Source organism: Anomalospiza imberbis, unplaced genomic scaffold (genome assembly GCF_031753505.1).
Source record: "Anomalospiza imberbis isolate Cuckoo-Finch-1a 21T00152 unplaced genomic scaffold, ASM3175350v1 scaffold_164, whole genome shotgun sequence".
NCBI classification, from domain to species: Eukaryota; Metazoa; Chordata; class Aves; order Passeriformes; family Viduidae; genus Anomalospiza; species Anomalospiza imberbis.
This window is the reverse complement of record NW_027099798.1, coordinates 16,136-43,171: the sequence shown is the minus strand read 5'-3', so window position 1 is coordinate 43,171 and position 27,036 is coordinate 16,136. Positions and strand designations below refer to the sequence as shown.

General features: G+C 56.6%; 1 protein-coding gene, 2 long non-coding RNA genes and 1 pseudogene across 3 annotated transcripts; 1 reads left to right on the top strand and 3 right to left on the bottom strand.

Annotated features, from left to right (window-relative positions):
* Positions 1–1,382: 1,382 nt before the first annotated feature.
* On the bottom strand, positions 1,383–6,113 carry LOC137466220 (uncharacterized). Its single transcript, XM_068178058.1, has 7 exons — positions 6,053–6,113; positions 5,839–5,984; positions 5,346–5,483; positions 4,937–5,113; positions 4,656–4,811; positions 4,412–4,513; positions 1,383–1,508 (listed from the first exon to the last, which is right to left on the bottom strand). Exons 1-7 carry the CDS (start codon positions 6,111–6,113, stop codon positions 1,383–1,385), a joined length of 906 nt encoding a protein of 301 aa, XP_068034159.1.
* A 149-nt stretch (positions 6,114–6,262) lies between these two features.
* Positions 6,263–17,558, bottom strand: LOC137466215 (uncharacterized). Its single transcript, XR_010995049.1, has 3 exons — positions 17,413–17,558; positions 17,008–17,155; positions 6,263–6,450 (listed from the first exon to the last, which is right to left on the bottom strand). It is a non-coding gene; the product is annotated as an uncharacterized lncRNA (long non-coding RNA).
* LOC137466216 (uncharacterized) lies at positions 6,656–7,208 on the bottom strand. Its single transcript, XR_010995050.1, has 2 exons — positions 7,063–7,208; positions 6,656–6,805 (listed from the first exon to the last, which is right to left on the bottom strand). It is a non-coding gene; the product is annotated as an uncharacterized lncRNA (long non-coding RNA).
* Positions 17,559–18,664: 1,106 nt separating the features above from the next.
* Positions 18,665–22,777, top strand: LOC137466219 (uncharacterized; annotated as a pseudogene).
* Positions 22,778–27,036: the final 4,259 nt, after the last annotated feature.

Here is a 27,036-nt window from a genome sequence, read left to right as displayed (position 1 = left end):
GATGCCCAGCTGCCAGAAATGCCCACCTTGTGCTCTCCAAGATGCACAGGGAGAGCCAATGAGCAGGACACTTTGGGAGGCAAACCTTCCAAGCCTTTCTGAGGCCAGGCACGCACCAAGATCAGCCAAGACTCTCCACGCTGCCTGGCCCACCCAGCCCAGCTCTGTGCTGGCCCTGGGCCACAGCAGCTCCCTCCAAGCAGGAGGCAAATGCATATTGCCAAGAGCTGAAACCCAGCTGTCTTGGTTTGGAAAGACAGGTGTCTGCTAAGGAAGGCAGCAACCTCCCCTGAAATGGAAAAATGTAGACCTCTTCCCTCTGAATTGTTCCAAGTTTGAAATTAAGGGGAGCTCCCAGGCAAAAATATGGGAGCAGGAATACCAGTTCTTTCTTAGGGAAGAAAATAACAGATAAAATACACAATGCAGTGAACTAAAACAACACAGACAGAGTCAGAATACAACCTGACACCCTGGTGGACAGGGTGTTGGTAGCAGTCCAATTGGAATTGTGGCTGCAGTCCTCCCGGAGTGTCAGGTGTGGTTCTGTTGGAGAAGTGATCTTGTGGAAAAGGGTGCAGTCTTCCTCTGAAGAGGCAGTGGAAGAGGCAGCTGTTCCTCTGGGAAAATCCAGCGCAGAAATAGCTGTGCTCCTGGGCCAGAAGTTCAAGACCATACATGCAGGTAGGGATGCTTGGCTCCTCCCTCTGGGCGGAGCATCTCACAATGGCATGTTACAGTTCTTTTCAGTCTTGCAGTGGCCCACTATCAGCAGATGTCTTTCCGGAGGGAGGATTGATTGTGGAAGAGATAAGGAACAACTGCCCACTTCACACAAGACAACTGCCATACAGATGGCAAATAGAATACATCTTGCTTTTTTCGATCTGGGACAACAGCAGACAGGGAAGATGTGAAAAGGGTGTGTGTAAAGGCCTTTTAATTCACAGCTCCCACAGAGAGCTTTGGGGCTCACAGCGGGACAGAGACGGTTCTGCTCGCACCTCTGTCCAAAGGGGGGTAACACATCCTGCTGCAGGTGCTTGGCTTGGTCTCGGCAGGTCCAGGTGGATGCCAAACCTGCTCTTCACAGCCTTCTTCCTGCCCCTCTGCCAAGTGCAATGGGCCTTCAAGGACTGAAAGGAGCACAGAGAGCCAAAGGGGGATACTCGCACCTACCTCACTGGGAGCTCCCTGGGAAGCACTTTCCTTGAGAAGCAAGCCCCTTTCCTCCAAAGGCGTTTCCCCAAACGTGCAGCTTTTCTGGGGAACACCAACACACCCTCAAGAAACGCTGGCAAGGCTGAAAGACTTCAGGTCCTTTCAGGACAGGCACTCCAGCTCTAGCTCGTATTCCCCCAAGTGTGTTTCCAGGTGGAGGCTCAGACGTGCAGCCCCAGGCCTTCTACAAACACGGGCTGCTCGCTGCCTCTTTCTGCCGGATCGGTGCGTGTCTCACAAACGGGACGGGACCCTGACTGGTTGCAGACTTGTGATTTATTATCTGTCTGCATCATACAAGCAAAAAGCAAGAGGCACAGGAAAATGACAACACCCATGCAAACACAGATCACAGACAAGATGGCAGCCCATACAAAGCCTTTTTATACCCATTCTTTGAACCAATAGCATAAAAGAAAAGGTGTAAAGTCATTATACTCTAAGCAATTAGAAAAGGACCCACGTGGGTTTAACATAAACAAAAAGGACTTCTATGAACCTCAAACAATACACAATAATTCGTTCTTTAAGATGGAAACTTGTTCTATCTTTGCAAAGCATATATCTAGGACTTTCCACATCTTGAGCTATCAATACGTTCTTGTTCTTTCTTGTTCCTTATGATAAATATCAATGTATTCACTTGGTTCTTAACTTCCTAGCTTTCTCAGAAGGTGTAGAAATTTCCCAGCCTTTCTCAGCTTTGGAAAGTGTCTTTTACCTTTTTATATTCCTACAACTCTTCAGCTGCCTCAACTCCTGCCTGCGCTCACGGCACCAAAACCAGGCTGTTCCCGGCCACAGACCAGAGCCCTGTTCCCACGGGACGCTCTTGCCAGCACCTTCCAGCACGCAGTGTTTTTCATGCCTGCTCCCAACAGGCTTTGGAAAGCAGAGTCCAACCTGGCTGCCTCTGCCACCAGCACACCCCAAACACAGGCGGAGGAAGAAGCAGCAGGGGCTGTTTTGCGGCCATGCCCAAGAGAAACTGGAAGGGCGCCCTCCCTGTGGGCTCACTTGGTTGGCTTTCTGACTGGCTCTGAGCCTGGGGCTGCCATTCCTCACTTGTGGGGACCAGAACCACACCCAGGATCCCGGCACTGCCTGACAGCGCTCCAGGCACTGGCACGGTCGCGCGTCCGAGTCTCGGGCACCGCGCTGCTGCTTCATTTGCCCTCAGGCACACCCAAAGCTCCCTGTTAAGCCCGGATGGTCGCTGGTTCTGCCCTCTTCCTCATCCTGTACAGGGATGGAGCACTGCTGTGCTTTCAGGAAGCTATTCTTGAAAATTTCCAGCATTCCAAGCTCCTTTGCCCTCTGTGGATGCTTGCCATGGAATCCCTCACAGCTGGGTTCAGAGCATACTCAGGTTGGCTCTTCCAAATTCCAGGGGCTCCAGGGTGCTCAGCAAGATCTGCAGCTCCACAGCCTTGTGGAATTTCAGCACAGGCACCTTTCCAGCCTGATCTGCCCTCGTTCCTCTGTGTGTGTGCACAAACCATGGCATGGAAAAGGACGGCAGCAGGGGCCTGTGTGCCCCAGGGCTCGGGATTTGCGTCGCTTCAGCTCCACAGAGATGGAGGCAAAGTGAAGAAGCCAAACTCTTTATTAATGGAAAATGAAACTAAGGGACGAGCTGGGAGGGGAAAAAAGGGAATGGGCAGGGCTGAGGGCTTGCATTATGGAGCTGTCAAAAGGAAAAGCGGAAGGAAAACACAGGAATGGGCATGATCTGAGGGCTGGTGAGATGGAGCTGTGAAAATGGAGGGAGAATGGAGGGGAAAAAGTGGATGGACAGTGTGTGAGGGCTGGAGGGAGGGAGCTATATCTACAGGCAGGGAGAGGGCTGAAGCCATGTGAGCTTCCCAGAGGCTCAGCTGTATCAATCATCAGCTGTGCCTGGAGCCCCAGTGGCAATGGGAGGTGGTGTCCTCTTCAGTGTCTCCTGGTGCTGCTCTTGGGGCACTGGTTCACCGGATCCAGAAAGCAACCCAATTTCTTCATCTTCTAGGCCTAACTGGGCTTGAATTTCAATGTCAGAGCAGGATGGGGTGGTATTATTCTTTGGAGACTGAAGGCCTGGAACAGAGAGCAAGAGAGCCATGGTCAGAGCCTGGATCTGCAGTGACCTGAGGAGACCGTTCTGCCACGGCCACCTCCCCCAACAATTGCCAAGGCCAAGAGAGAGGTGTTGGCAACAGGTCAGCAGCAAGCTGCTGGCCACAAATTCCACCCATGTCCCTGAAATCCCTGTGTGCTCTGCCCACGCCACCTCTCCTCCACACAGGGAGTGAAACCCGCCAGAGCTGGGGCAGAAATTCCCACTCCCTGCCCAAGCAATGCAGCTCTCCCCCCGCCAGCCCCCGCTGACAGCCCGCTGCCCTCACTCACCCTGACTGAGGGCGGGGAGCTCTTCCTGCTGCCCCCTCATCATGGGAAAGCCGGCCATCTCTGAGAACAAAGAGTTCATCTTGGCCCCAGCGGCACAGCTCCCTGCCAGCGGCGCTGCCAGCCCTGTGGCCACACGCCCTGGTGGCCCGGCAGGGCTCAGCCCGGGCCCTTGCCGCACGCTGCCGCCCCAGGGCACGGCTGCCGGAGGGCGGCAGCAGCGCCGAGGCCGGGCGGGGCTCCACGGCGCCGGGCCCGGATGGCGCTGCCGGGGCAGCAGCCGCGGCTGGGGCTGAGCTGAGGTGGGGCGGGGCAGGGAGCCCGGGCTCGTGGCTCACCCAGGAACCTGACGGCCGCCTCTCGCAGGGGCTCCTGTGGGCTCTGCAGGTAGGGCAGGGCCCGGCGCAGGAGCTCGGCCACTCGGCTCCTGTCCTCTTCCAGCTGGAGAGAGCGGCAGGAGGGAAGGGTTGGCGCGGGCTCGGCCCCTGGGCCGGGCGCTCCCTGCGCCCTGCCCCGGCCTCCCCTGCCCGCACAGCCCCGAGGCCCGGCCAGCAGCCGCTGGCGCCGGGCTCTGGAGGCGGCAGAGGGCCGGCTGCTGCCCGGGGAGCCGCGGGGCCGCCCCGCAGCCCCGCTGGGCCGGGGCTCCATCGGCACCCGGCTGGGGCCCACGGGAGCCTGGAGAAGAGCCCGCGTGGCCTCTGGGTGCAGCACCGGGCAGGGGCACAGCTGCCAGCCCACACACCCAGCACCGCGCTCAGGGGGCTTCTCCAGGCTGAGCCTGGGGCTTCCAGGCCGTCCTTACCAGGACCTCAGCGAACTTCCACAGATTCCCCTTCTCCACCAGCTGCTCGAGATTCCTCCTCTCCAGGAACTTGGCCGCACAAAGCAGTGTTTCCCGAGAGGCCTGGAGAGCAGCAGAGACCCAGAGATGGCCACAAAGCCCATGGACCTGTGTCCCTGTGCCAAGGCCTGGAGGAGGCTGAAGCCCACCAGGCGCCAGGGCAGGAGGCAGCCGAGCCCCCTCCCAGCATCATAGGAATGCTCACCTTTGCCACGTGCCAGTTCTCATCATGACAGTAGATTAAAAGTGCGTACAGGTTCCTGTTCACAATTGTCTTCAGGGGCTTTTTTCCCTCATCCACTACTGATTCCATCACTGTACGGAAGAGTTGAATGGAGAGCAACTGCACGTGGCTGTTGTCCTAGAGGAAAAGAAAAGACCTACACCAGCTACTCCAGGCCCACCTGGGCAATGGCCTGAAAATCCACAGGGCACAAAGTTTCTGGGAAGCACCCGATGCCTGCGGCTCAGGATGCAGAGCCTTACGTGGTCAAAGAGCAGAAGGAGTGCCTCAGCCAGCTTCGGAGCAGTGGTGCTGGATACCACGATGTGTTTGTGCTGGAGCATGTTCGTGAACACATGGAGGCTCATGCTGACCACCTCTCCATCTGCATCACCCAGCAGCCCCAGAAGGCTTTGAGATACATTGCGCATCCTACTGGCCTGTGTGGAACACAAGGCTGTGCTGGGAAGCCATGGACGGCTGCACGGCCAACACCGCCCTGGCTCTGCAGCCCCACCCTGCTGCTGCAGGGCCCGCAGGCCAAAGGCCTGTCCCAAAGCAGCGGGGCAGGTGAGGCAGGAGAGCTGGCAGCAGCTGCCTCAGCTCCTGAAGCCCTGCCAGCCCAAGGGGCTGCTTTGCCCAGCGCAGCTTCAGCCGCTGCCCCCTTCTCACCATCGAGGGATCCTTGCTGGGCACCACGAGGCCTCTGAGCGCCAGGCGACGCCTCTGACTGCATTCACCCTGAAGGTACCTTGACGTGATCCTCAGGACGCTGCCACCACATTTACTCAAGTCTAGGCGCTGGAGGACCTGAAAGGCACAGGGCAGTGACAGGGGACCCGGCCGGCAGGAGCCCAGAACCGCACAGGGCTGGGCCCAGGCAGCAGCACAGGGCGTGGGCACCGTCCTGGCAGCTGTGGCTACGAGAGGGCAGAGAGCTGGGAGGCAGCTCAGCGAGGCAGCGCTGGCCAACAGGCTCACCTCCACAAGGAATGCCAGGAAGGGAAGATCCCAACACGGGTCCTCCCTGCTGAGATGCCGAAGCATGTGGATTGTGATGCAAGAGCACAAAGGCATAAAAACGCAGAGCATCTCCCTGGCAGTGGGGAAAAAGGCACCAAAGCCCTGAGGTGGGGAGACCAAACCTCTCCCAGGACTGACTCACAGAGGTCTGGTCATTCCCCAGCATCCCTGGAGGGGATGTGGGCGCTTTGAGAAACAGTCCCTCCTGGGCACCCTCCTCTCTCAGCCTTTTCCATTCTTCTTGGCCGTCCTTTGGTGACGAGCCCCTCTGGCCCAGGACCACAGGGACTGTGTGGGGCACAGGGCACAAATGCTGGGGGCAGTGGGGAGAAGGGGGTCTCACCTGGCCAACAGACCCACGGCGTAGTGCTGGGAGTCAGCACACAGCAGTGTGTCCCAGCCACCCATGTGCTCCATAGCCTCCACCACATTGTCACACCACAGTCGGCCGAGCAGAGCCTTCATGACCTGCACGGCAAACCTGTGTGCAGAGAAAAGCCCAGGTCACACTGGGAGCACTGGCGCTGGCCACAAGGGCACGGGAAGGACAGGAGGACGGGGACCTGTTGGGCTTGCTGGGAAGGCGGTGTTCCTCCTGGCATGCTCTCCAGAAGTTATCAACTTCCTCTGGTGGCATCTGCTGTGTGGTGATGACAACATGGAAGAGCAGTGCCACAAACAGGCGGGAGGAATAAAGGATCAATGCCTCGTGGCACTCAGGCACCTGGACAATCACCCAGATCACCAGAGTTGCCTGCAAGAGAAGCAGCCCAAGGCAGGGCTCAGTGCCGAGGTGTCCATGGGGCAGGGCCCAAGGGCAGACGCAGGGGAGCAGAAGGCCTGGTGCCCCCTGAGCCTGCCCCGAGCCCAGGTTTCAGCCCAGCGCCTGCGGCGTGGAGAGGATGGAGAGCTGCTGGAGAGGCGACCTGGGGGTGAGCAAAGGCCAGTTCCAGAAACTCACAGCCAGGGAAAAAATGTCCTTGTTGTCCCCATCAGAGGTGCACATTCTGGTCAGAGGCCAGTCCTCCATCACACAGAGCAGTGTTGACAGCACTTTCTCCACTGCTGGTCCCGATGAGCCTATGGCTCTCCACAGCACTGCAGCAGCTCTGTGGGATCAGAGCTCTGTGTCAGGGCCATGTCAGTCACAGCACCATGCCCTGTGCAGCTGTGGGGGCCCAGGTGACAGAGCCCTGGAGCCCTGAAGGGCAGGGAAGGAGCACTGGCAGCAGGCTCAGGAAACAGAGGGGCCCGAGGGTCCTGGGCCTCTCTGCCTGTCTGGCAGACCCCATGGGACAGGCTGTGCAGGGCCACGGGCCCTAAAGGCTGCTGAGCCCTGAGCTCTCCAGGCTCGTGGGCCCTGTACCTGTCACACGTTGGGGCACAGCGCAGGAGGGTCAGCACCACGTCAGCAGGGTGTTCTTCAGCCAGCCTCACAAGGTCAATTTGCAGCCTGGCATCCACAGAGACGTAGGTGACGAGACTCTGGTGGATGTTCTTCACCTTGGCTGGCACCTGGAGGAGGCATAGGGAAGACTTGGAGCACTGTTCAAGGGAGCAACTTCCCCAGCTTCCCCCAAGAAGTGCTTCCCTTCCCACCACACTGTGCTGGCCTCAAAGCCTGAGGGGGCCCAGAGACCCTGGCTTGAGGGGACACGCGATCCCGGCTGGCCTCCAGGTGTGGAGCCAGGCTGTTTACCTGCTGCTTGTGAGCAGAAACACTAGGTTCCTTGAAATAGTTGAATATGAGTTCCTGAATCAGAATGGGAGCAGGTGTGGTGTCAGTATTTGTAAGGCCCTGAGTCTCTTCATTGTCCCTGTTTGTGATGGCCACAACCTCAGTCATTGACGAGCTAAGAGCCTTTGCCCAGGTTTCAGTCGCTGAGGCGTCAGAGTCTTCTGAGCGCTCAGCCGAATCCGGGCTGACATCAGGCTCAGCCTGGAGCTCGGTCAGCCCCGAGTCAGGCTTGGCTGGGCCCTCAGCTGCTGTGCTGCCGGTCTTTCTCCGCCGAATGCGCAGGAACTTCCGGAACATCTGCAGGAGAACAAAGGACAGGGAAGCCCGGAGTGTTCCATGGAGTGCTCCAAGCGTGGTGCTCGGCTGAGCAGTGACAGCAGGCCCAGCCCAGGTGGGGATGGCTGCTGGTACCTTCAGGCTTCTGCGGAAGCGGCCACGGCTGGGTTCCTGCTCTTGTGTCCGGTCCAGGGCTGCACCTGGCAAAGAGCGAGCGCAGCCAGAGCTGAGGGGCTGCGGGAGAGGCCGGAGAACACAGCCCAGCCCCGCGCTCCCCAAGCAGGGGCAGCCAGGGATGCCCCAGGGGATGGAGCACGGCCACTGCAGGGTGTCTGCCTGGCCCCTCTTCCATCCTGTCCATGGGCATGTCCCCAGGGGATGGGATGGGATGGGATGGGATGGGATGGGATGGGATGGGATGGGATGGGATGGGATGGGATGGGATGGGGCCAAGCTGGCTGCAGCCATCAGCCCTGTGGCCCAGCTCTGCAACTCACCATCCTGCGGTGGCTGGAACTGCTCCAGTTCTTCATGCTGTTGTGCTGGGGCAGCTCCAGGGTCTTCCTTTTTTTTCTTCCTGAACACTTTGAACACACTGAGAAATCTGTTTGCCATGCCAGAGTATGACCTTGAGGGCACCTTCAAGGAAGATGGCAGGGTGATGTTCTGAGTCAACAAGTTGTGTAGTTGTGCCTTGAAGGCACCTGAGACAGAGAAACCTCAGCAAGGCTGCAGGACAGCAAGTCCTGCACTCTGGTCTGGAGGGCTCCTGCCACAATGACAGGAGACTCCTCGTTAAGGATTGTGGTCGCCAATTCCCTCAGTCTGGCTACGCGGGCACCTGCAAAAGAAAAGCCTCGGGAAGGCCACGGGCTGCCAAGTCCCGACGTCCTGCCACGAGGTCACCTGTAGGAATAACGCCTCGGGAAAGCTCCGGGTCAGACACAAACGAGCGCGCTGTGCGGGGGCTCCTCACGACACCGCTCTGTCCCGTCCTGTCCCGTCGCCTGCTCCGAGCACTGTGGCGTGCTCTTGTCACCGCCAGCTCCTATGTCCCCACGTGTCACAAAGGCAGGGCCCTTGGACACCTTGTCCCGTTCCATGCCATGGTGACTGTGCTGCAGCGTGTCACAAAGGGCCCTTGCACACACTGTTGCCACCTGCTGTGGGGCCGCCCCCAGCCCACCCTAAGTGGCCAAGGTTGGAAGGAATCCCTGGCCCCAGGTGTCTAAGACAGCCCAACAGGATCTTTAGGAGCAGCTCAAACCATCAGCACACCCTGCCCTGCTCTGCGGGATCAGGCCATTTAAGAATCCTCAATTCAGGAAGGCTTTACTTCTCATTGGGCCCCTGGAGTAGTTCCAAAATTTGCAAACTTCTGAAATTAATAGAGATTGCTGGGGAATGTGAATGATTTGGAAGTTTGTTCCCATCTAAAAGCAGCAACTCGTTTGCCTTAACACATTCCATTGAAAGTCACTCTGGAAACATAGCACTATACAGAGGCAAAAAGAAGACCATTCTTTGGTGTGCAAATGGTTTTCAATGAAGGGATGATAATATCGTCATTCTCTTAAGGAATAAAAGCTCTCAAGGATTGAAAGTCCATTAAGTGTTACAAAAGTAGCCCAAACAAATGAGTAGATGGAAAAAGGGCTCATCCACCCCAGTAGAGATATCTAAGTGGCCAATAAAGTACAGCTCTCCCATCTTGTTCCCTGCAGGAGAATCAGGACCATGAACGGAAATAGTCACAGATATTCCTTCTGCCCTCCATAAGCAAAGCAGCGCTAAACCACAAATGCTGCCTTCAAGCTGATTCAAATTCCAGCCTAGAACTCTCACCTTCCAGACAACTCCTTCCCCAACACGCTCCCCAACACCAACCCCCCGCAAACACCCGCAGAGAAGCCCTCAACAGCCCGCCAGGACCCCCAGCTGTCCCCGTCCCTCCTCAAAGCTTTCCCACCATCCAGCAGACCCCCTGGTTCCCTGCATGTGCCGTGGAATGGCACTCTGAAGGATCTTCTCCGAGGAATTCCCTGGCAGCAAGCTCAGGCTGCCAGGCCTATGGATCCTGGCTCATCCTTCCCACCGAGCCTTCCTGTGCACGGCTTTTCCATTGGCACATCTGCGCTCAGCTCGGACTTCTCCACTCAGCCAGGGCTGCTGGTAAAGGATTGAGAGCAGCCTGGCAAGCTCTTTTTCCAGCTCCCTCTGTGCTCTTGGGGCAGGTAGAACATTCCACAGGAAAGCAACTGGTGCCACAGGGAGTGGGCGGCATCAGGCAGCTCTGGGGAGGCCCCTCAGGACTGCTGTACCCTGAGGGAACACTGTTGGCCATCCCCTGTGTGTATCTGCACAAGCTTAAAATCAGCTGCCTCAGCTGCCAGGACCTCTCTTGGCCAGCATCCTGACGTGGATGCAGGACTGCTGCGAGGCACTGCTGGGACCCAGCGGGACAGGACCGGCTGTCTCGTGTCCACGTAGCACCCCTCACGCAGCCAGGGCCATCCCGAAAGCAGACAGACGCTCCCGTGTCAGCAGAGAGGAGCAAGGAGCACTGGGCTCCTCTCAGGGTACCTCAGCTGGGCTCGCTCCACAACACGCCCCCATTGTAAGGCCTGCTGATGCCCAGCTGCCAGAAATGCCCACCTTGTGCTCTCCAAGATGCACAGGGAGAGCCAATGAGCAGGACACTTTGGGAGGCAAACCTTCCAAGCCTTTCTGAGGCCAGGCACGCACCAAGATCAGCCAAGACTCTCCACGCTGCCTGGCCCACCCAGCCCAGCTCTGTGCTGGCTCTGGGCCACAGCAGCTCCCTCCAAGCAGGAGGCAAATGCATATTGCCAAGAGTTGAAACCCACCTGTCTTGGTTTGGAAAGACAGGTGTCTGCTAAGGAAGGCAGCAACCTCCCCTGAAATGGAAAAATGTAGACCTCTTCCCTCTGAATTGTTCCAAGTTTGAAATTAAGGGGAGCTCCCAGGCAAAAATATGGGAGCAGGAATACCAGTTCTTTCTTAGGGAAGAAAATAACAGATAAAATACACAATGCAGTGAACTAAAACAACACAGACAGAGTCAGAATACAACCTGACACCCTGGTGGACAGGGTGTTGGTAGCAGTCCAATTGGAATTGTGGCTGCAGTCCTCCCGGAGTGTCAGGTGTGGTTCTGTTGGAGAAGTGATCTTGTGGAAAAGGGTGCAGTCTTCCTCTGAAGAGGCAGTGGAAGAGGCAGCTGTTCCTCTGGGAAAATCCAGCGCAGAAATAGCTGTGCTCCTGGGCCAGAAGTTCAAGACCATACATGCAGGTAGGGATGCTTGGCTCCTCCCTCTGGGCGGAGCATCTCACAATGGCATGTTACAGTTCTTTTCAGTCTTGCAGTGGCCCACTATCAGCAGATGTCTTTCCAGAGGGAGGATTGATTGTGGAAGAGATAAGGAACAACTGCCCACTTCACACAAGACAACTGCCATACAGATGGCAAATAGAATACATCTTGCTTTTTTCGATCTGGGACAACAGCAGACAGGGAAGATGTGAAAAGGGTGTGTGTAAAGGCCTTTTCATTCACAGCTCCCACAGAGAGCTTTGGGGCTCACAGCGGGACAGAGACGGTTCTGCTCGCACCTCTGTCCAAAGGGGGGTAACACATCCTGCTGCAGGTGCTTGGCTTGGTCTCGGCAGGTCCAGGTGGATGCCAAACCTGCTCTTCACAGCCTTCTTCCTGCCCCTCTGCCAAGTGCAATGGGCCTTCAAGGACTGAAAGGAGCACAGAGAGCCAAAGGGGGATACTCGCACCTACCTCACTGGGAGCTCCCTGGGAAGCACTTTCCTTGAGAAGCAAGCCCCTTTCCTCCAAAGGCGTTTCCCCAAACGTGCAGCTTTTCTGGGGAACACCAACACACCCTCAAGAAACGCTGGCAAGGCTGAAAGACTTCAGGTCCTTTCAGGACAGGCACTCCAGCTCTAGCTTGTATTCCCCCAAGTGTGTTTCCAGGTGGAGGCTCAGACGTGCAGCCCCAGGCCTTCTACAAACACGGGCTGCTCGCTGCCTCTTTCTGCCGGATCGGTGCGTGTCTCACAAACGGGACGGGACCCTGACTGGTTGCAGACTTGTGATTTATTATCTGTCTGCATCATACAAGCAAAAAGCAAGAGGCACAGGAAAATGACAACACCCATGCAAACACAGATCACAGACAAGATGGCAGCCCATGCAAAGCCTTTTTATACCCATTCTTTGAACCAACAGCATAAAAGAAAAGGTGTAAAGTCATTATACTCTAAGCAATTAGAAAAAGACCCACGTGGGTTTAACATAAACAAAAAGGACTTCTATGAACCTCAAACAATACACAATAATTCGTTCTTTAAGATGGAAACTTGTTCTATCTTTGCAAAGCATATATCTAGGACTTTCCACATCTTGAGCTATCAATACGTTCTTGTTCTTTCTTGTTCCTTATGATAAATATCAATGTATTCACTTGGTTCTTAACTTCCTAGCTTTCTCAGAAGGTGTAGAAATTTCCCAGCCTTTCTCAGCTTTGGAAAGTGTCTTTTACCTTTTTATATTCCTACACCTCTTCAGCTGCCTCAACTCCTGCCTGCGCTCACGGCACCAAAACCAGGCTGTTCCCGGCCACAGACCAGAGCCCTGTTCCCACGGGACGCTCTTGCCAGCACCTTCCAGGACTCTCCGCTGTGCACGCAGCGCTTTTCATGCCTGCTCCCAACAGGCTTTGGAAGGCAGAGCCCAACCTGGCTGCCTCTGCCACCAGCACACCCCAAACACAGGCGGAGGAAGAAGCAGCAGGGGCTGTTTTGCGGCCATGGCCCAGAGAAACTGGAAGGGCGCCCTCCCTGTGGGCTCACTTGGTTGGCTTTCTGACTGGCTCTGAGCCTGGGGCTGCCATTCCTCACTTGTGGGGACCAGAACCACACCCAGGATCCCGGCACTGCCTGACAGCGCTCCAGGCACTGGCACAGTCGCGCGTCCGAGTCTCGGGCTCCATGCTGCTGCTTCGTTTGCCCTTAGGCACACCCAAAGCTCCCTGTTAAGCCCGGATGGTCGCTGGTTCTGCCCTCTTCCTCATCCTGTGCAGGGATGGAGCACTGCTGTGCTTTCAGGAAGCTATTCTTGAAAACCTCCAGCATTCCAAGCTCCTTTGCCCTCTGTGGATGCTTGCCATGGAATCCCTCACAGCTGGGTTCAGAGCATACTCAGGTTGGCTCTTCCAAATTCCAGGGGCTCCAGGGTGCTCAGCAAGATCTGCAGCTCCACAGCCTTGTGGAATTTCAGCACAGGCACCTTTCCAGCCTGATCTGCCCTCGTTCCTCTGTGTGTGTGCACAAACCATGGCATGGAAGAGGATGGCAGCAGGGGCCTGTGTGCCCCAGGGCTCGGGATTTGCGTCGCTTCAGCTCCACAGAGATGGAGGCAAAGTGAAGAAGCCAAACTCTTTATTAATGGAAAATGAAACTAAGGGACGAGCTGGGAGGGGAAAAAAGGGAATGGGCAGGGCTGAGGGCTTGCATTATGGAGCTGTCAAAAGGAAAAGCGGAAGGAAAACACAGGAATGGGCATGATCTGAGGGCTGGTGAGATGGAGCTGTCAAAATGGAGGGAGGATGGAGGGGAAAAAGTGGATGGACAGTGTGTGAGGACTGGAGGGAGGGAGCTATCTACAGGCAGGGAGAGGGCTGAAGCCATGTGAGCTTCCCAGAGGCTCAGCTGTATCAATCATCAGCTGTGCCTGGAGCCCCAGTGGCAATGGGAGGTGGTGTCCTCTTCAGTGTCTCCTGGTGCTGCTCTTGGGGCGCTGGTTCACCGGATCCAGAAAGCAACCCAATTTCTTCATCTTCTAGGCCTAAATGGGCTTGAATTTCAGTGTCAGAGCAAGATGGTGTGGTATTATTCTTTAGGGACTGAAGGCCTGGAACAGAGAGCAAGAGAGCCATGGTCAGAGCCTGAATCTGCAGTGACCTGAGGAGACCGTTCTGCCACGGCCACCTCCCCCAACAATTGCCAAGGCCAAGAGAGAGGTGTTGGCAACAGGTCAGCAGCAAGCTGCTGGCCACAAATTCCACCCATGTCCCTGAAATCCCTGTGTGCTCTGCCCACGCCACCTCTCCTCCACACAGGGAGTGAAACCCGCTAGAGCTGGAGCAGAAATTCCCACTCCCTGCCCAAGCAATGCAGCTCTCCCCCCGCCAGCCCCCGCTGACAGCCCGCTGCCCTCACTCACCTTGACTGAGGGCGGGGAGCTCTTCCTGCTGCCCCCTCATCATGGGAAAGCCGGCCATCTCTGAGAACAAAGAGTTCATCTTGGCCCCAGCGGCACAGCTCCCTGCCAGCGGCGCTGCCAGCCCTGTGGCCACACGCCCTGGTGGCCCGGCAGGGCTCAGCCCGGGCCCTTGCCGCACGCTGCCGCCCCAGGGCACGGCTGCCGGAGGGCGGCAGCAGCGCCGAGGCCGGGCGGGGCTCCACGGCGCCGGGCCCGGACGGCGCTGCCGGGGCAGCAGCCGCGGCTGGGGCCGAGCTGAGGCGGGGTGGGGAGGGAGCCCGGGCTCGTGGCTCACCCATGAACCTGACGGCCGCCTCTCGCAGGGGCTCCTGTGGGCTCTGCAGGTAGGGCAGGGCCCGGCGCAGGAGCTCGGCCACTTGGCTCCTGTCCTCTTCCAGCTGGAGAGAGCGGCAGGAGGGAAGGGTTGGCGCGGGCTCGGCCCCTGGGCCAGGCGCTCCCTGCGCCCTGTCCCGGCCTCCCCTGCCCGCACAGCCCTGAGGCCCGGCCAGCAGCCGCTGGCACCGGGCTCTGGAGGGGGCAGAGGGCCGGCTGCTGCCCGGGGAGCCGCGGGGCCGCCCCGCAGCCCCGCTGGGCCGGGGCTCCATCGGCACCCGGCTGGGGCCCACGGGAGCCTGGAGAAGAGCCCGCGTGGCCTCTGGGTGCAGCACCGGGCAGGGGCACAGCTGCCAGCCCACACACCCAGCACCGCGCTCAGGGGCCTTCTCCAGGCTGAGCCTGGGGCTTCCAGGCCGTCCTTACCAGGACCTCAGCGAACTTCCACAGATTCCCGTTCTCCACCAGCTGCTCGAGATTCCTCCTCTTCAGGAACTTGGCCGCACAAAGCAGTGTTTCCTGAGAGGCCTGGAGAGCAGCAGAGACCCAGAGATGGCCACAAAGCCCAGGGACCTGTGTCCCTGTGCCAAGGCCTGGAGGAGGCTGAAGCCCACCAGGCGCCAGGGCAGGAGGCAGCCGAGCCCCCTCCCAGCATCATAGGAATGCTCACCTTTGCCACGTGCCAGTTCTCATCATGACAGTAGATTAAAAGTGCGTACAGGTTCCTGTTCACAATTGTCTTCAGGGGCTTTTTTCCCTCATCCACTACTGATTCCATCACTGTACAGAAGAGTTGAATGGAGAGCAACTGCACGTGGCGGTTGTCCTAGAGGAAAAGAAAAGACCTACACCAGCTACTCCAGGCCCACCTGGGCAATGGCCTGAAAATCCACAGGGCACAAAGTTTCTGGGAAGCATCCGATGCCTGTGGCTCAGGATGCAGAGCCTTACGTGGTCAAAGAGCAGCAGGAGCGCCTCAGCCAGCTTTGGGGCAGTGGTGCTGGATACCAGGATGTGTTTGTGCTGGAGCATGTTCGTGAACACATGGAGGCTCATGATGACCACCTCTCCATCTGCATCTCCCAGCAGCCCCAGAAGGCTTTGAGATACACTGCACATCCTTATGGCCTGTGTGGAACACAAGGCTGTGCTGGAAAGCCATGGACGGCTGCACGGCCAACACCGCCCTGGCTCTGCAGCCCCACCCTGCTGCTGCAGGGCCCGCAGGCCAAAGGCCTGTCCCAAAGCAGCGGGGCAGGTGAGGCAGGAGAGCTGGCAGCAGCTGCCTCAGCTCCTGAAGCCCTGCCAGCCCAAGGGGCTGCTTTGCCCAGCGCAGCTTCAGCCGCTGCCCCCTTCTCACCATCGAGGGATCCTTGCTGGGCACCACGAGGCCTCTGAGCGCCAGGCGACGCCTCTGACTGCATTCGCCCTGAAGGTACCTTGATGTGATCCTCAGGACGCTGCCACCACATTTACTCAAGTCTAGGCGCTGGAGGACCTGAAAGGCACAGGGCAGTGACAGGGGACCCGGCCGGCAGGAGCCCAGAACCGCACAGGGCTGGGCCCAGGCAGCAGCACAGGGCGTGGGCACCATCCTGGCAGCTGTGGCTACGAGAGGGCAGAGAGCTGGGAGGCAGCTCAGCGAGGAAGCACTGACCAACAGGCTCACCTCCACAAGGAATGCCAGGAAGGGAAGATCCCAGCACGGATCCTCCCTGCTGAGATGCCGAAGCATGTGGATTGTGATGCGAGAGCACAAAGGCATAAAAACGCAGAGCATCTCCCTGGCAGTGGGGAAAAAGGCACCAAAGCCCTGAGGCGGGGAGACCAAACCTCTCCCAGGACTGACTCACAGAGGTCTGGTCTTTCCCCAGCATCCCTGGAGGGGATGTGGGCGCTTTGAGAAGCAGCCCCTGCTGGGCACCCTCCTCTCTCGGCCTTTTCCATTCTTCTTGGCCGTCCTTTGGTGACGAGCCCCTCTGGCCCAGGACCACAGGGACTGTGTGGGGCACAGGGCACAAATGCTGGGGGCAGTGGGGAGAAGGGGGTCTCACCTGGCCAACAGACCCACGGCGTAGTGCTGGGAGTCAGCACACAGCAGCGTGTCCCAGCCACCCATGTGCTCCATAGCCTCCACCACATTGTCACACCGCAGTCGGCCGAGCAGAGCCTTCATGACCTGCACGGCAAACCTGTGTGCAGAGAAAAGCCCAGGTCACACTGGGAGCACTGGCGCTGGCCACAAGGGCACGGGAAGGACAGGAGGACTGGGACCTGTTGGGCTTGCTGGGAAGGTGGTGTTCCTCCCGGCATGCTCTCCAGAAGTTATCAACTTCCTCTGGTGGCATCTGCTGTGTGGTGAAGACAACATGGAAGAGCAGTGCCACAAACAGGCGGGAGGAATAAAGGATCAATGCTTCGTGGCACTCAGGCACCTGGACAATCACCCAGATCACCAGAGTTGCCTGCAAGAGAAGCAGCCCAAGGCAGGGCTCAGTGCCGAGGTGTCCATGGGGCAGGGCCCAAGGGCAGACGCAGGGGAGCAGAAGGCCTGGTGCCCCCTGAGCCTGCCCCTAGCCCAGGTTTCAGCCCAGCGCCTGAGGCGTGGAGAGGATGGAGAGCTGCTGGAGAGGCGACCTGGGGGTGAGCAAAGGCCAGTTCCAGAAACTCACAGCCAGGGCAAAAATGTCCTTGTTGTCCCCATCAGAGGTGCACATTCTGGTCAGAGGCCAGTCCTCCATCACACAGAGCAGTGTTGGCAGCACTTTCTCCACTGCTGGTCCCGATGAGCCTATGGCTCTCCACAGCACTGCAGCAGCTCTGTGGGATCAGAGCTCTATGTCAGGGCCATGTCAGTCACAGCACCATGCCCTGTGCAGCTGTGGGGGCCCAGGTGACAGAGCCCTGGAGCCCTGAAGGGCAGGGAAGGAGCAGTGGCAGCAGGCTCAGGAAACAGAGGGGCCCGAGGGTCCTGGGCCTCTCTGCCTGTCTGGCAGACCCCATGGGACAGGCTGTGCAGGGCCACGGGCCCTAAAGGCTGCTGAGCCCTGAGCTCTCCAGGCTCATGAGCCCCGTACCTGTCACACGTTGGGGCACAGCGCAGGAGGGTCAGCACCACGTCAGCAGGGTGTTCTTCAGCCAGCCTCACAAGGTCAATTTGCAGCCTGGCATCCACAGAGATGTGGGAGACGAGACTCTGGTGGATGTTCTTCACCTTGGCTGGCACCTGGAGGAGGCATGGGGAAGACTTGGAGCACTGTCCAAGGGAGCAACTTCTCCAGCTTCCCCCAAGAAGTGCTTCCCTTCCCACCAGACTGTGCTGGCCTCAAAGCCTGAGGGGGCCCAGAGACCCTTGCTTGAGGGGACACGCGATCCCGGCTGGCCTCCAGGTGTGGAGCCAGGCTGTTTACCTGCTGCTTGTGAGAAGAAACACTAGGTTCCTTGAAGTAGTTGAATATGATCTCCTGAATCATAATGGGAGCAGATGTGGTGTCAGTATTTGTGATGCCCTGAGTCTCTTCATTGTCACTGTTTGTGATGGCCACATCCTCAGTCATTGACGAGCTAAGAGCCTTTGCCCAGGTTTCAGTCGCTGAGGCGGCAGAGTCTTCTGAGCGCTCAGCCGAATCTGGGCTGACATCAGGCTCAGCCTGGAGCTCGGTCAGCCCCGAGTCAGGCTTGGCTGGGCCCTCAGCTGCTGTGCTGCCGGTCTTTCTCCGCCGAATGCGCAGGAGCTTCCGGAACATCTGCAGGAGAACAAAGGACAGGGAAGCCCGGAGTGTTCCATGGAGTGCTCCAAGCGTGGTGCTCGGCTGAGCAGTGACAGCAGGCCCAGCCCAGGTGGGGATGGCTGCTGGTACCTTCAGGCTTTTGCGGAAGCGGCCACGGGTGGGTTCCTGCTCTTGTGTCTGGTCCAGGGCTGCACCTGGCAAAGAGCGAGCGCAGCCAGAGCTGAGGGGCTGCGGGAGAGGCCGGAGAACACAGCCCAGCCCTGCGCTCCCCAAGCAGGGACAGTCCCAGGATGCCCCAGGGGATGGAGCATGGCCACTGCAGGGTGTCTGCCCGGCCCCTCTTCCATCCTGTCCATGGGCATGTCCCCAGGGGATGGGATGGGATGGGATGGGATGGGATGGGATGGGATGGGATGGGATGGGATGGGATGGGGCCAAGCTGGCTGCAGCCATCAGCCCTGTGGCCCAGCTCTGCAACTCACCATCCTGCGGTGGCTGGAACTGCTCCAGTTCTTCATGCTGTTGTGCTGGGGCAGCTCCAGGGTCTTCCTTTTTTTTCTTCCTGAACACTTTGAACACACTGAGAAATCTGTTTGCCATGCCAGAGTATGACCTTGAGGGCACCTTCAAGGAAGATGGCAGGGTGATGTTCTGAGTCAACAAGTTGTGTAGTTGTGCCTTGAAGGCACCTGAGACAGAGAAACCTCAGGAAGGCTGCAGGACAGCAAGTCCTGTACTCTGGTCTGGAAGACTCCTGCCACAATGACAGGAGACTCCTCGTTAAGGATTGTGGTCGCCAATTCCCTCAGTCTGGCCTCACGGGCACCTGCAAAAGAAAAGCCTCGGGAAGGCCACGGGCTGCCAAGTCCCGACGTCCTGCCACGAGGTCACCTGTAGGAATAATGCCTCGGAAAAGCTCCGGGTCAGACACGAACGAGCGCGCTGTGCGGGGGCTCCTCACGACACCGCTCTGTCCCGTCCTGTCCCGTCGCCTGCTCCGAGCACTGTGGCGTGCTCTTGTCACCGCCAGCTCCTATGTCACCACGTGTCACAAAGGGAGGGCCCTTGGACACCCTGTCCCGTTCCATGCCATGGTGACCATGCTGCAGCGTGTCACAAAGGGCCCTTGCACACACTGCCACCTGCCCTGGGGCCGCCCCCAGCCCACCCAAAGTGGCCCAGTTGGGAAGGAATCCCTGGCCCCAGGTGTCTAAGACAGACCAACAGGATCTTTAGGAGCAGCTCAAACCATCAGCAAACCCTGCCCTGCTCTGCGGGATCAGGCCATTTAAGAATCCTCAATTCAGGAAGGCTTTACTTCTCATTGGGCCACTGGAGTAGTTCCAAAATTTGCAAACTTCTCAAATTAATAGCCATTGCTGGGGAATGTGAATGATTTGGAAGTTTGTTCCCATCTAAAAGCAGCAACTCGTTTGCCGTAACACATTCCACTGAAAGTCACTCTGGAAACATAGCACTATACAGAGGCAAAAAGAAGACCATTCTTTGGTGTGCAAATGGTTTTCAATGAAGGGATGATAATATCGTCATTCTCTTAAGGAGTAAAAGCTCTCAAGGAATGAAAGTCCACTCAGTCTTACAAAAGTAGCCCAAACAAATGAGTAGATGGAAAAAGGGCTCATCCTCCCCCAGTAGAGATACCTATGTGGCCAATAAAGTACAGCTCTCCCATCTTGTTCCCTGCAGGAGACTCAGGACCATGAACAGAACTAGTCACAGATATTTCTTCTGCCCTCCATAAGCAAAGCTGTGCCAGACCACAGATGCTGCCTTCAAGCGGACTCAGTTTCCAGCCTAGACCTCTCACCTTCCAGACAACTCCTTCCCCATCACGTCCCCCAACCCCAACCCCCTGCAAACACCCGCAGAGAAGCCCTCAACAGCCCTCAAACAGAGTAAGTTTGGACTGAACTTTTGCTTTCAGGCACTCAATGGATTTGTCATCACCGTGACTGGAGACGGCTACATCTTCTACATCTCCCCTTCCGTGCAGGACTACTTGGGCTTCCACCAGGTGAGCACCATGTTTTCCTGGCTGGAAACAGATGGATGCAGTCCTGGTGTGGGAAGGAGATGCAGATGGAGAGCAAAGCTTCCCTAAGGGCAGCAGCTCCTGTGGCAGGGGAAGGAGCTGGAGTTTGCCTTTTCTTTACACTCAGTCTTGCACTTACAGCACTCAGGAAGGGAAACCTTCTGCCGTGTCCTCTTCCCGACACCTCTGCCAGGCTGTCCAGGAGCAGTCACTATTCTGTTTTGTCGTTCCAGTCAGATCTCATCTACCAGAGCGTGTACGAGCTGATCCGTGCGGACGACAGGGCCGTCTTCCACCGCCAGCTGCAGAGGACCCCACTGCATGCTGCTGACAGTGAGTGCCAGGCTGATCCCTGCAGGGGTTCACTTGAGCAGCTCTGATCCGTGAGCTCAGGGCGTGCAGCACAGTTTGGAAAACTTCCGTTTGCTTTTCCAGCTTTTCCCCCTGAGCAGCCGCTGCTTGCCAGACGCAGCGCCACATCCAGCCCCCAGCACCTCCATGCTGAGAAGCAATCCTTGGTGGAGAGGAGCTTCACCTGCCGCTTCCGCTGCCTGCTGGATAACTCCTTGGGATTCTTGGTAATGCTGGGACACCCTTCTGCTCCTCCTGTGCCTGCAGGGTGTTCCCCCAGAGCCACTTGTGTCCCATAGGGGTGAGAGCACAGCAAGTTCCCACCAGCCTGTTTGCTTCACACCCACATTTTCTAATCCCTGTAAGGCCTTGAATTTCCATGGGGGCCTGAAGTTCCCTCTTGGGCAGCAAAAGTCAGCAGCAGACAAGTCCCCAAAGTGCTTTCTTTGCCATTGCCACACTCCTCCCGCCTCTCTGCATCCTGGAGCTCCGGACCAAAACACCCCCGTTGCACTCAAACACGTTGGTGACTCTGTGGCACAATGTCCTCCTCCAGGCAAACCCAGTCAGTTGCCCGTCGGGGGCTTCGCTGGCCATAGTTCCAAAAGACTGGGAGCTGCAGGAGCATACGTGGAGTCCCAGACTCTGCCAGGTGGCAGTCCTGAGAATTCCCCGGGGGCTTGGCTGTGGTGGCCACCCCCACCTCCCAGTCTTTTCCTTGCCCTGCCCAGGGCTTGCATGAGTCCCTGTTCTCTGGGGATGGGAAGCTCTATGATGTGGAGGCTGCTCTCCCTGCACCCTTAGGAGGCAGGCAGCAGCCAGGGCATGGCGGCTTCCCCAAACAGCCCCTGGTAGCCCACGTAGAACCCAGCTTTTCCTGGGAGGGGGAGCAGGCAGTGCTCCGAGAGGACAAGGGGTTCTCACAGCTGTGGCTCCCACAGGCTGGGGCAGCTCCTCAGAGGAGCCATGGGCAGGGCCAGCGCAGCACAGCGGACTCCTGCTGAACTCCAGCATGGATCCCAGCACCCACCAGATGGACTGCATTGTGCTGTCCAAGTGCCAGTATGGAAACAGCCTTTTTGGCAGGAGAGCAACTTCCTGAGGGATGCTGCTAAAGAATCCCTTCCCCAGCAGCCAGGCGCTTTGCCTTGCCCTGCTGAGAACCACCCTGGAGCACCCTCCTCCTCACCGGGCTTGGCTTCAAGGTGCTCAGCAGCTCTCCCTGTGAAGGTGGGTGCAGGAGCACCCCTGTGCTCCGGGCAGGGTCCTGGCTGCCCATCAGTTCCCTTCTCAGCTGGGCAGCCCCTCTGAACCTGTGAGATCCAGCTCAAGGGGAGGTGCGAGGGCTGCAGGACCTGAGGGGTGCCCGGCTCCTGTGGAGGTCTGCCAGGAGTGCAGCCACACCATCCTTTGTGGGCAGCCTGGTTTGGGGCTCCATGTGAACCAGGAGCCCTGTCTTGGAAAGCCACCAGCAGCCGTGAGCTCTTCTCATACCTGCCAGCTGTGCCCCGTGCCCCCTGGTCTCTCAGCATTTTGTCTTCCAATGCCGTCAGGCAGTCTGAGATGAAGTGGTTTGGACTTTTTGTTCCGTGAGAAGTCTTTCAGGGAGATGCAGCTGTGCCACTGGGGAGGCTTATGGGCTTCTGGGGTCCAAGGAAGGACATTGCTTGCTGGCACATCCATGTGCTTGGGGCAGCCTCTTGCAGATGGAGCTGCTGCCTCACAGGCAGGCAGCCCTGAACTGCTGTTTCTCAACAAAACAGCATGCTCTCCTCATCTCCTGTGTTGGACCACCCTTGTCATGTTGCTGTTTAGTCCCCTGCTTCATCTCTGCTGGCCTGAGCCTCTTTTCCTCCTGTGCTCTCCATCTCCTCCAGAGACCATCCAAATCCTTTGGAAAAGATGTTACCAAGCACTTCAAGAAGCTCAGCAGCATTGAAGGGTCTCGGTGAGAGGTGGAGTTGGTGTGAGTGGAGGCATCCTGGGGATTTGGGCTCTCCAGCAGCCTCCCAGGGGAGTTTGGGAGAGGTAGGTACCAGGCATTGTGACTTTACTGGGATGCAGGGTGGGGAAGGTCCAGCTGAGCTCCCCTTGGGTTTGTCACTGGCTTGTCCTTGTCGTCCTCTTCTCTGCTCCACAGTGCCGTGGGACAGAGAAGAGTGGGGCTTCCCCCTGTGGTTTTGCCAAAGCAGTGAGAAGGAAAGGCAGGGAGGGATGCAGTGACCACTGGCTGCCTCTCCACTTCAGACCCACTTGGTGCCCCTCAAACCATTGTTCTGCAGCCCAGAACAACCACTTTGTTGAATTCTCTTCCTTTTCCATATACGTAACCTAAGATTTGAATGAATTGTTTTTTCCCCACCATGAGAGCAAAGTCTTGCAGATTCATCAGGGAAATCCACAAAAAAAGCAATGATTTTTTTTGGGGGGGAGGGTGGGGATGATTTGAGTCCACACTGACTTGCAACCTTGGGTTAGAGAGATCAGAGTTCTTGGGGACATTCACACCTTCCCCTCATGCACCCATCAACCTGAGCATCGCATCTGCCTCGCACACCAGTGTTAAGCATTTTTTGGATCAAATTAAATCTGGTAATCAGCGCAGGGCCAGCAGCAAGCCCACATGTCCCGGTGTAGAGTGGCCTCATCTCCCCGGGTCTCTTCCTTCATGCCCAGCCTTGCCTCTGCTCATGGGGCCTGGGAAAGGTCAAGCTCCTCTCTGCAGGCTGCGAGCACAGCAATGCTGAAACGTGCTGGACCACTCTGAGGCGGCTTCGAGGAGCACCTAGGTCAGGCAAGGAGTTGACTGGCCATGATCCAGATCCAAAAAGCAGCAGGATGGACTCTGCTCACTAGCCTCTGTTGTTCTGGTGCTTGTGAGACGGTGCTGGGGGCGTACCAGGGGCTCCCAGTGCTTCAAGAGATGGGGGCACTGCTGCTTAGGGCTGTGACAGACCCCCCCCCGCCCCGTGCTCTGTCACTGGTGTCTGATCTCTCTGTACCTCGTGGCTGTACAGATAAAGTCTGTTCTGGTGGCAGCTGTTTGGCGATGTATTAAAAGGCGATTTGCTTTGTGCTGATGTTTGTTTTGACCCAAAACCATGTCTCGCCATTTCCTCCTTGACTGAGCAAGTGCTGAGAAAAGCCTGGCCCTGGTGCTGGGTGGGTGACACTCCTGTTTGTGACTGTCCCCAGCTACTGTGGGCATGCACGGCAGCAGAGGCGTGACAGTGTCCCCCCTTTGCACCCCCAAACTGCCCTGTGGGGTTGTGGGACTCACAGGCAGGCTTACACTCCTCATTGGCACACATGGTTGTTAATATCTGACGATTAAAAATGATTACAGTGATGCGTCTGCCCAAAATACGGTGTAAATGGCACCATATGCTGGGGCCAATAGCATGGATCTTTATTTAACCGTAAACGTGAGGGGGAGAGAGGGAAAAGATGGGAGCGTGGAGAGAAAGTGACTGCAGCCTACATCCATCGAGTGCTGAAGGGAAACAGTCCAACAAACACCACATGCGTGGGGTTTCTATTCTGCTGAGGCTACGTGGGAACATCCCCTGTACCTCTCCCTGGGGCGGGGAGCTTCACACCGGTAATACTGTGGATCACGGGACGCTCGGGGACTCTTTACACCTTCGGAGATGCTGCAGCTGTCTCCAGGTGAGCGCAGTTGAATTAACGATGGCCCATCAGTTGAGATGGGTACCTTCAGCTTATGTGTGACTGTCCCCAGACTTGGGAACGGAGTTTTCACAGCTGAGCCATTACGTGAGGGAGGACATTGGCATGATAAGGACTTACTCCACATGTCAAATCTGCAAGCCTCGGGTGTGCGCACTCTTCTGCACCGGGCAGGCGGCTCTGTCCATCCCTGCCAAAGCACCAGGCGGATTGTTCGAGCCACTGGCACCCCCGGTCCGGTCCCCAGCTCCCCATCAACACCCTCACATCCCTACCCACACATGGCCCCCTGCTCACCGCCACCCACAGCCCCTTCGCGCCCCGAATCCTCTTTCGGCCCCCTTCCCTTCCTCATCAACCCCCTCTGTCCCTCGCCCCTACCATCCCTTGTGTCCCTCAGCTCCACTCCCTGTTCAGCCCCCAAAGCCCTCTATCGCACACCCAGCCCCGCCGCTCCCAGTCCCCCCGCAGCCCCAGATCCCGTCCAGCCCCGTCTCCCCCGTCACCGGGGCCGGGCCGTTCTCGCTCCCGCTCTCGCCGCCTCTCGCCCTGAGGGAGCGGCGGTCGGGCGCTGCCGGCCCGGCCCTGTACATGGGGCGCAGGCGGAGGAAGCTGGTGCCGCAGGCGTGAGTGAGGGCGAGGGGGCTGAGGGGGCCGGGGAAGGGCTGAGGGGTGAAATAAATTTGTGCAGGAGATCGTAGTCCTTTAAAGTTCCTTTATTAGAAAGTGACCAGCTCGGGTGGGGGCCCGACGGGTCACGCGCACGCCGCCGCTGCTTCCCAGAGTGGCACAGAAGAGGAGGAGTGCAGCTTTGTCCGCTTTGCACGCAGGCCGAGCCAGGGATTCCATCCTCATGGGACCGGCGGGATTCGACTCATAGTCAGGGGTCCTCATACTAGCCGATGTTTCTGTTGGTTAGAGTGAGGCATTAGAAAGGTTCCTGCAGAAACTCGGATTAATTGCTCACTCTTTACAGTGGTTGGAGTCCTTCAATTTCCTTGTGGCTCGCTGTTTCAGGGGTTTTCGGTGCTGAATTTGACACCTTCCTCCATTTGCATACTGCTTCTGATGTCACTTCCTGGGAGCCATTTTCTAGGAAGCAGCGACAGTGAAACCCAACCCGACAGAAAGAGAATTTCTAACAGGAGATGAACAGTTAATGATCAACAGAGTAATTAACAAGGGATGAACAAGGGGTAATTAACAATTCCTTAGCAACCTGTCATAATGTGACACTTCATAACCTTTGAGAAATGAACAATTTTTTACTCATAACAAGAGGTGTCCCCCTTCCCCGGTAATGCGGCTGTGCCCAGCGGCACGCGGCTGGGCCCGGCCGAAGGCGGCGACTCCAACCTGGCCAAGCGGCACCGGGAGCGGCTGAAGCGGGAGCTGGAGCGGCGGGCGGGGCTGCTGCCCTTCCCGCCCGACGTGGTGGCCGGGCTGGACAGGCTCTCGGTGCTGCGCCTCAGCGCATCGTTTTGTGCTGAGCAGTGTCCATCCACTGACACTTCTGACAGTGGCAGAATCTCTCTTTGGAAGTGATGAGACAATCTCCTCAGTCTTGACAGGCCATTGTGTAAAGACAAGCATTCATTAGACTTTTGCAGCTTCATTTTAAAAACTAAAAAGTAGCAAACTAAGAGCAATAATGGCTACGTTCTTGGTGTTCTGGATGCATTTGCACTTTTAGTTCAAAAAGCGTGTTTCTGTATCAGACTAAACGATAAATAAAAAAGGACATTTTGTAAACTAGACAGGACAGACAAAAACAGTAATTCCAGCAGACTTCTACCTTTATAAGGACATAGGCCAGACTTCTAATAAAGCTCATTTGATGAAAAGATTTTAATTATTAATGTGATTTCAAAATGTAAAGTAAGTAAACTAGAAGATATGCTGAAAAAAAGACCCATGTGCCTGCAGTACCTTCAAGTCTATATTATGTCATTGCAAAAGGGAAGAAAAAAACTTCATGTAAATCACATTCTTATTAAGAAACCAGAGTAAATGATACTGAAATGCACAGAAAAGTTACATATGCACATTTGGCTGCCTGACTTAGAAAGTAACAGTTATGAATCACATTTATGGAAGGCATTATTCATAAATAGCTGCAATTGAAAAATTAACAGTTGATAACCAGCTCCAAGCACTGCCAGCCTCTGCAAGCCTTCAACAGGCACTGCTGGAAACAGTTAGAATTAAAATGTTCAGCATCCACGAGAATTTAAAAGCACTTCAAGGGTAGTTCCTGTTATTAATTACACACACGAGAGTCCTTCTCTCTTAGACTTTCATGCTTTCTACTGCAGATGGAAAAGCTGAGGAACAGAGCCTAAAGTATTTATTAAATAACTCATTATTTTTACCTCTCACCCTAAAGAGAAACAACCCACAAAAACAAACATAAAAAAATAATTCTCGATGCATCCCAACAGGGAAATCTGTTTTCTTCATCTTCTTGCAACTTTCTTTCCAACATTTCATTAAATTCTGCTCATGGCATCCACAAAAATCTTGCATAAAATGAACACCATATGTGGCTGTGTAACAGCGGCTGATGTGCAGGATAACCAAGGGAGAGCAGAAAATTAAGAATATGAATAACCTTGATCTTGCCCAGGCCTCAAACTAGTTTATCTGTCAACTGGGAATCAGCTGTCAATCCCACATGTTCAATTAGAAGCTGAAGAGCTTCATGGAATTACAGCCAGGGCACTGGAACAGTCAGTCTCCTTACTGGAACACACTGCTGGGGTATCTGACCAATGCAAGTAAACAAAACCAAACTTCACATGGTAGAATGTGGGAAGGATGAAGATGGTTTTGCTCTTGAAATGAAATATAAGAAATAAAATGTTTGCTGCAAGATA

Excerpts from the sequence above, each read along its gene's own strand:
- LOC137466220 (XM_068178058.1), bottom strand. The coding sequence starts at position 6,113 with ATGGAGCACATGGGTGGCTGGGACACACTGCTGTGTGCTGACTCCCAG. Across the intron at positions 5,985-6,052 it reads CTCCCAGCACTACGCCGTGG|TCCCTGTGGTCCTGGGCCAG; the intron begins GTCTGTTGGCCA and ends TGCCCCACACAG. Across the intron at positions 4,514-4,655 it reads AGAACTGGCACGTGGCAAAG|GCCTCTCGGGAAACACTGCT; the intron begins GTGAGCATTCCT and ends GCTGCTCTCCAG.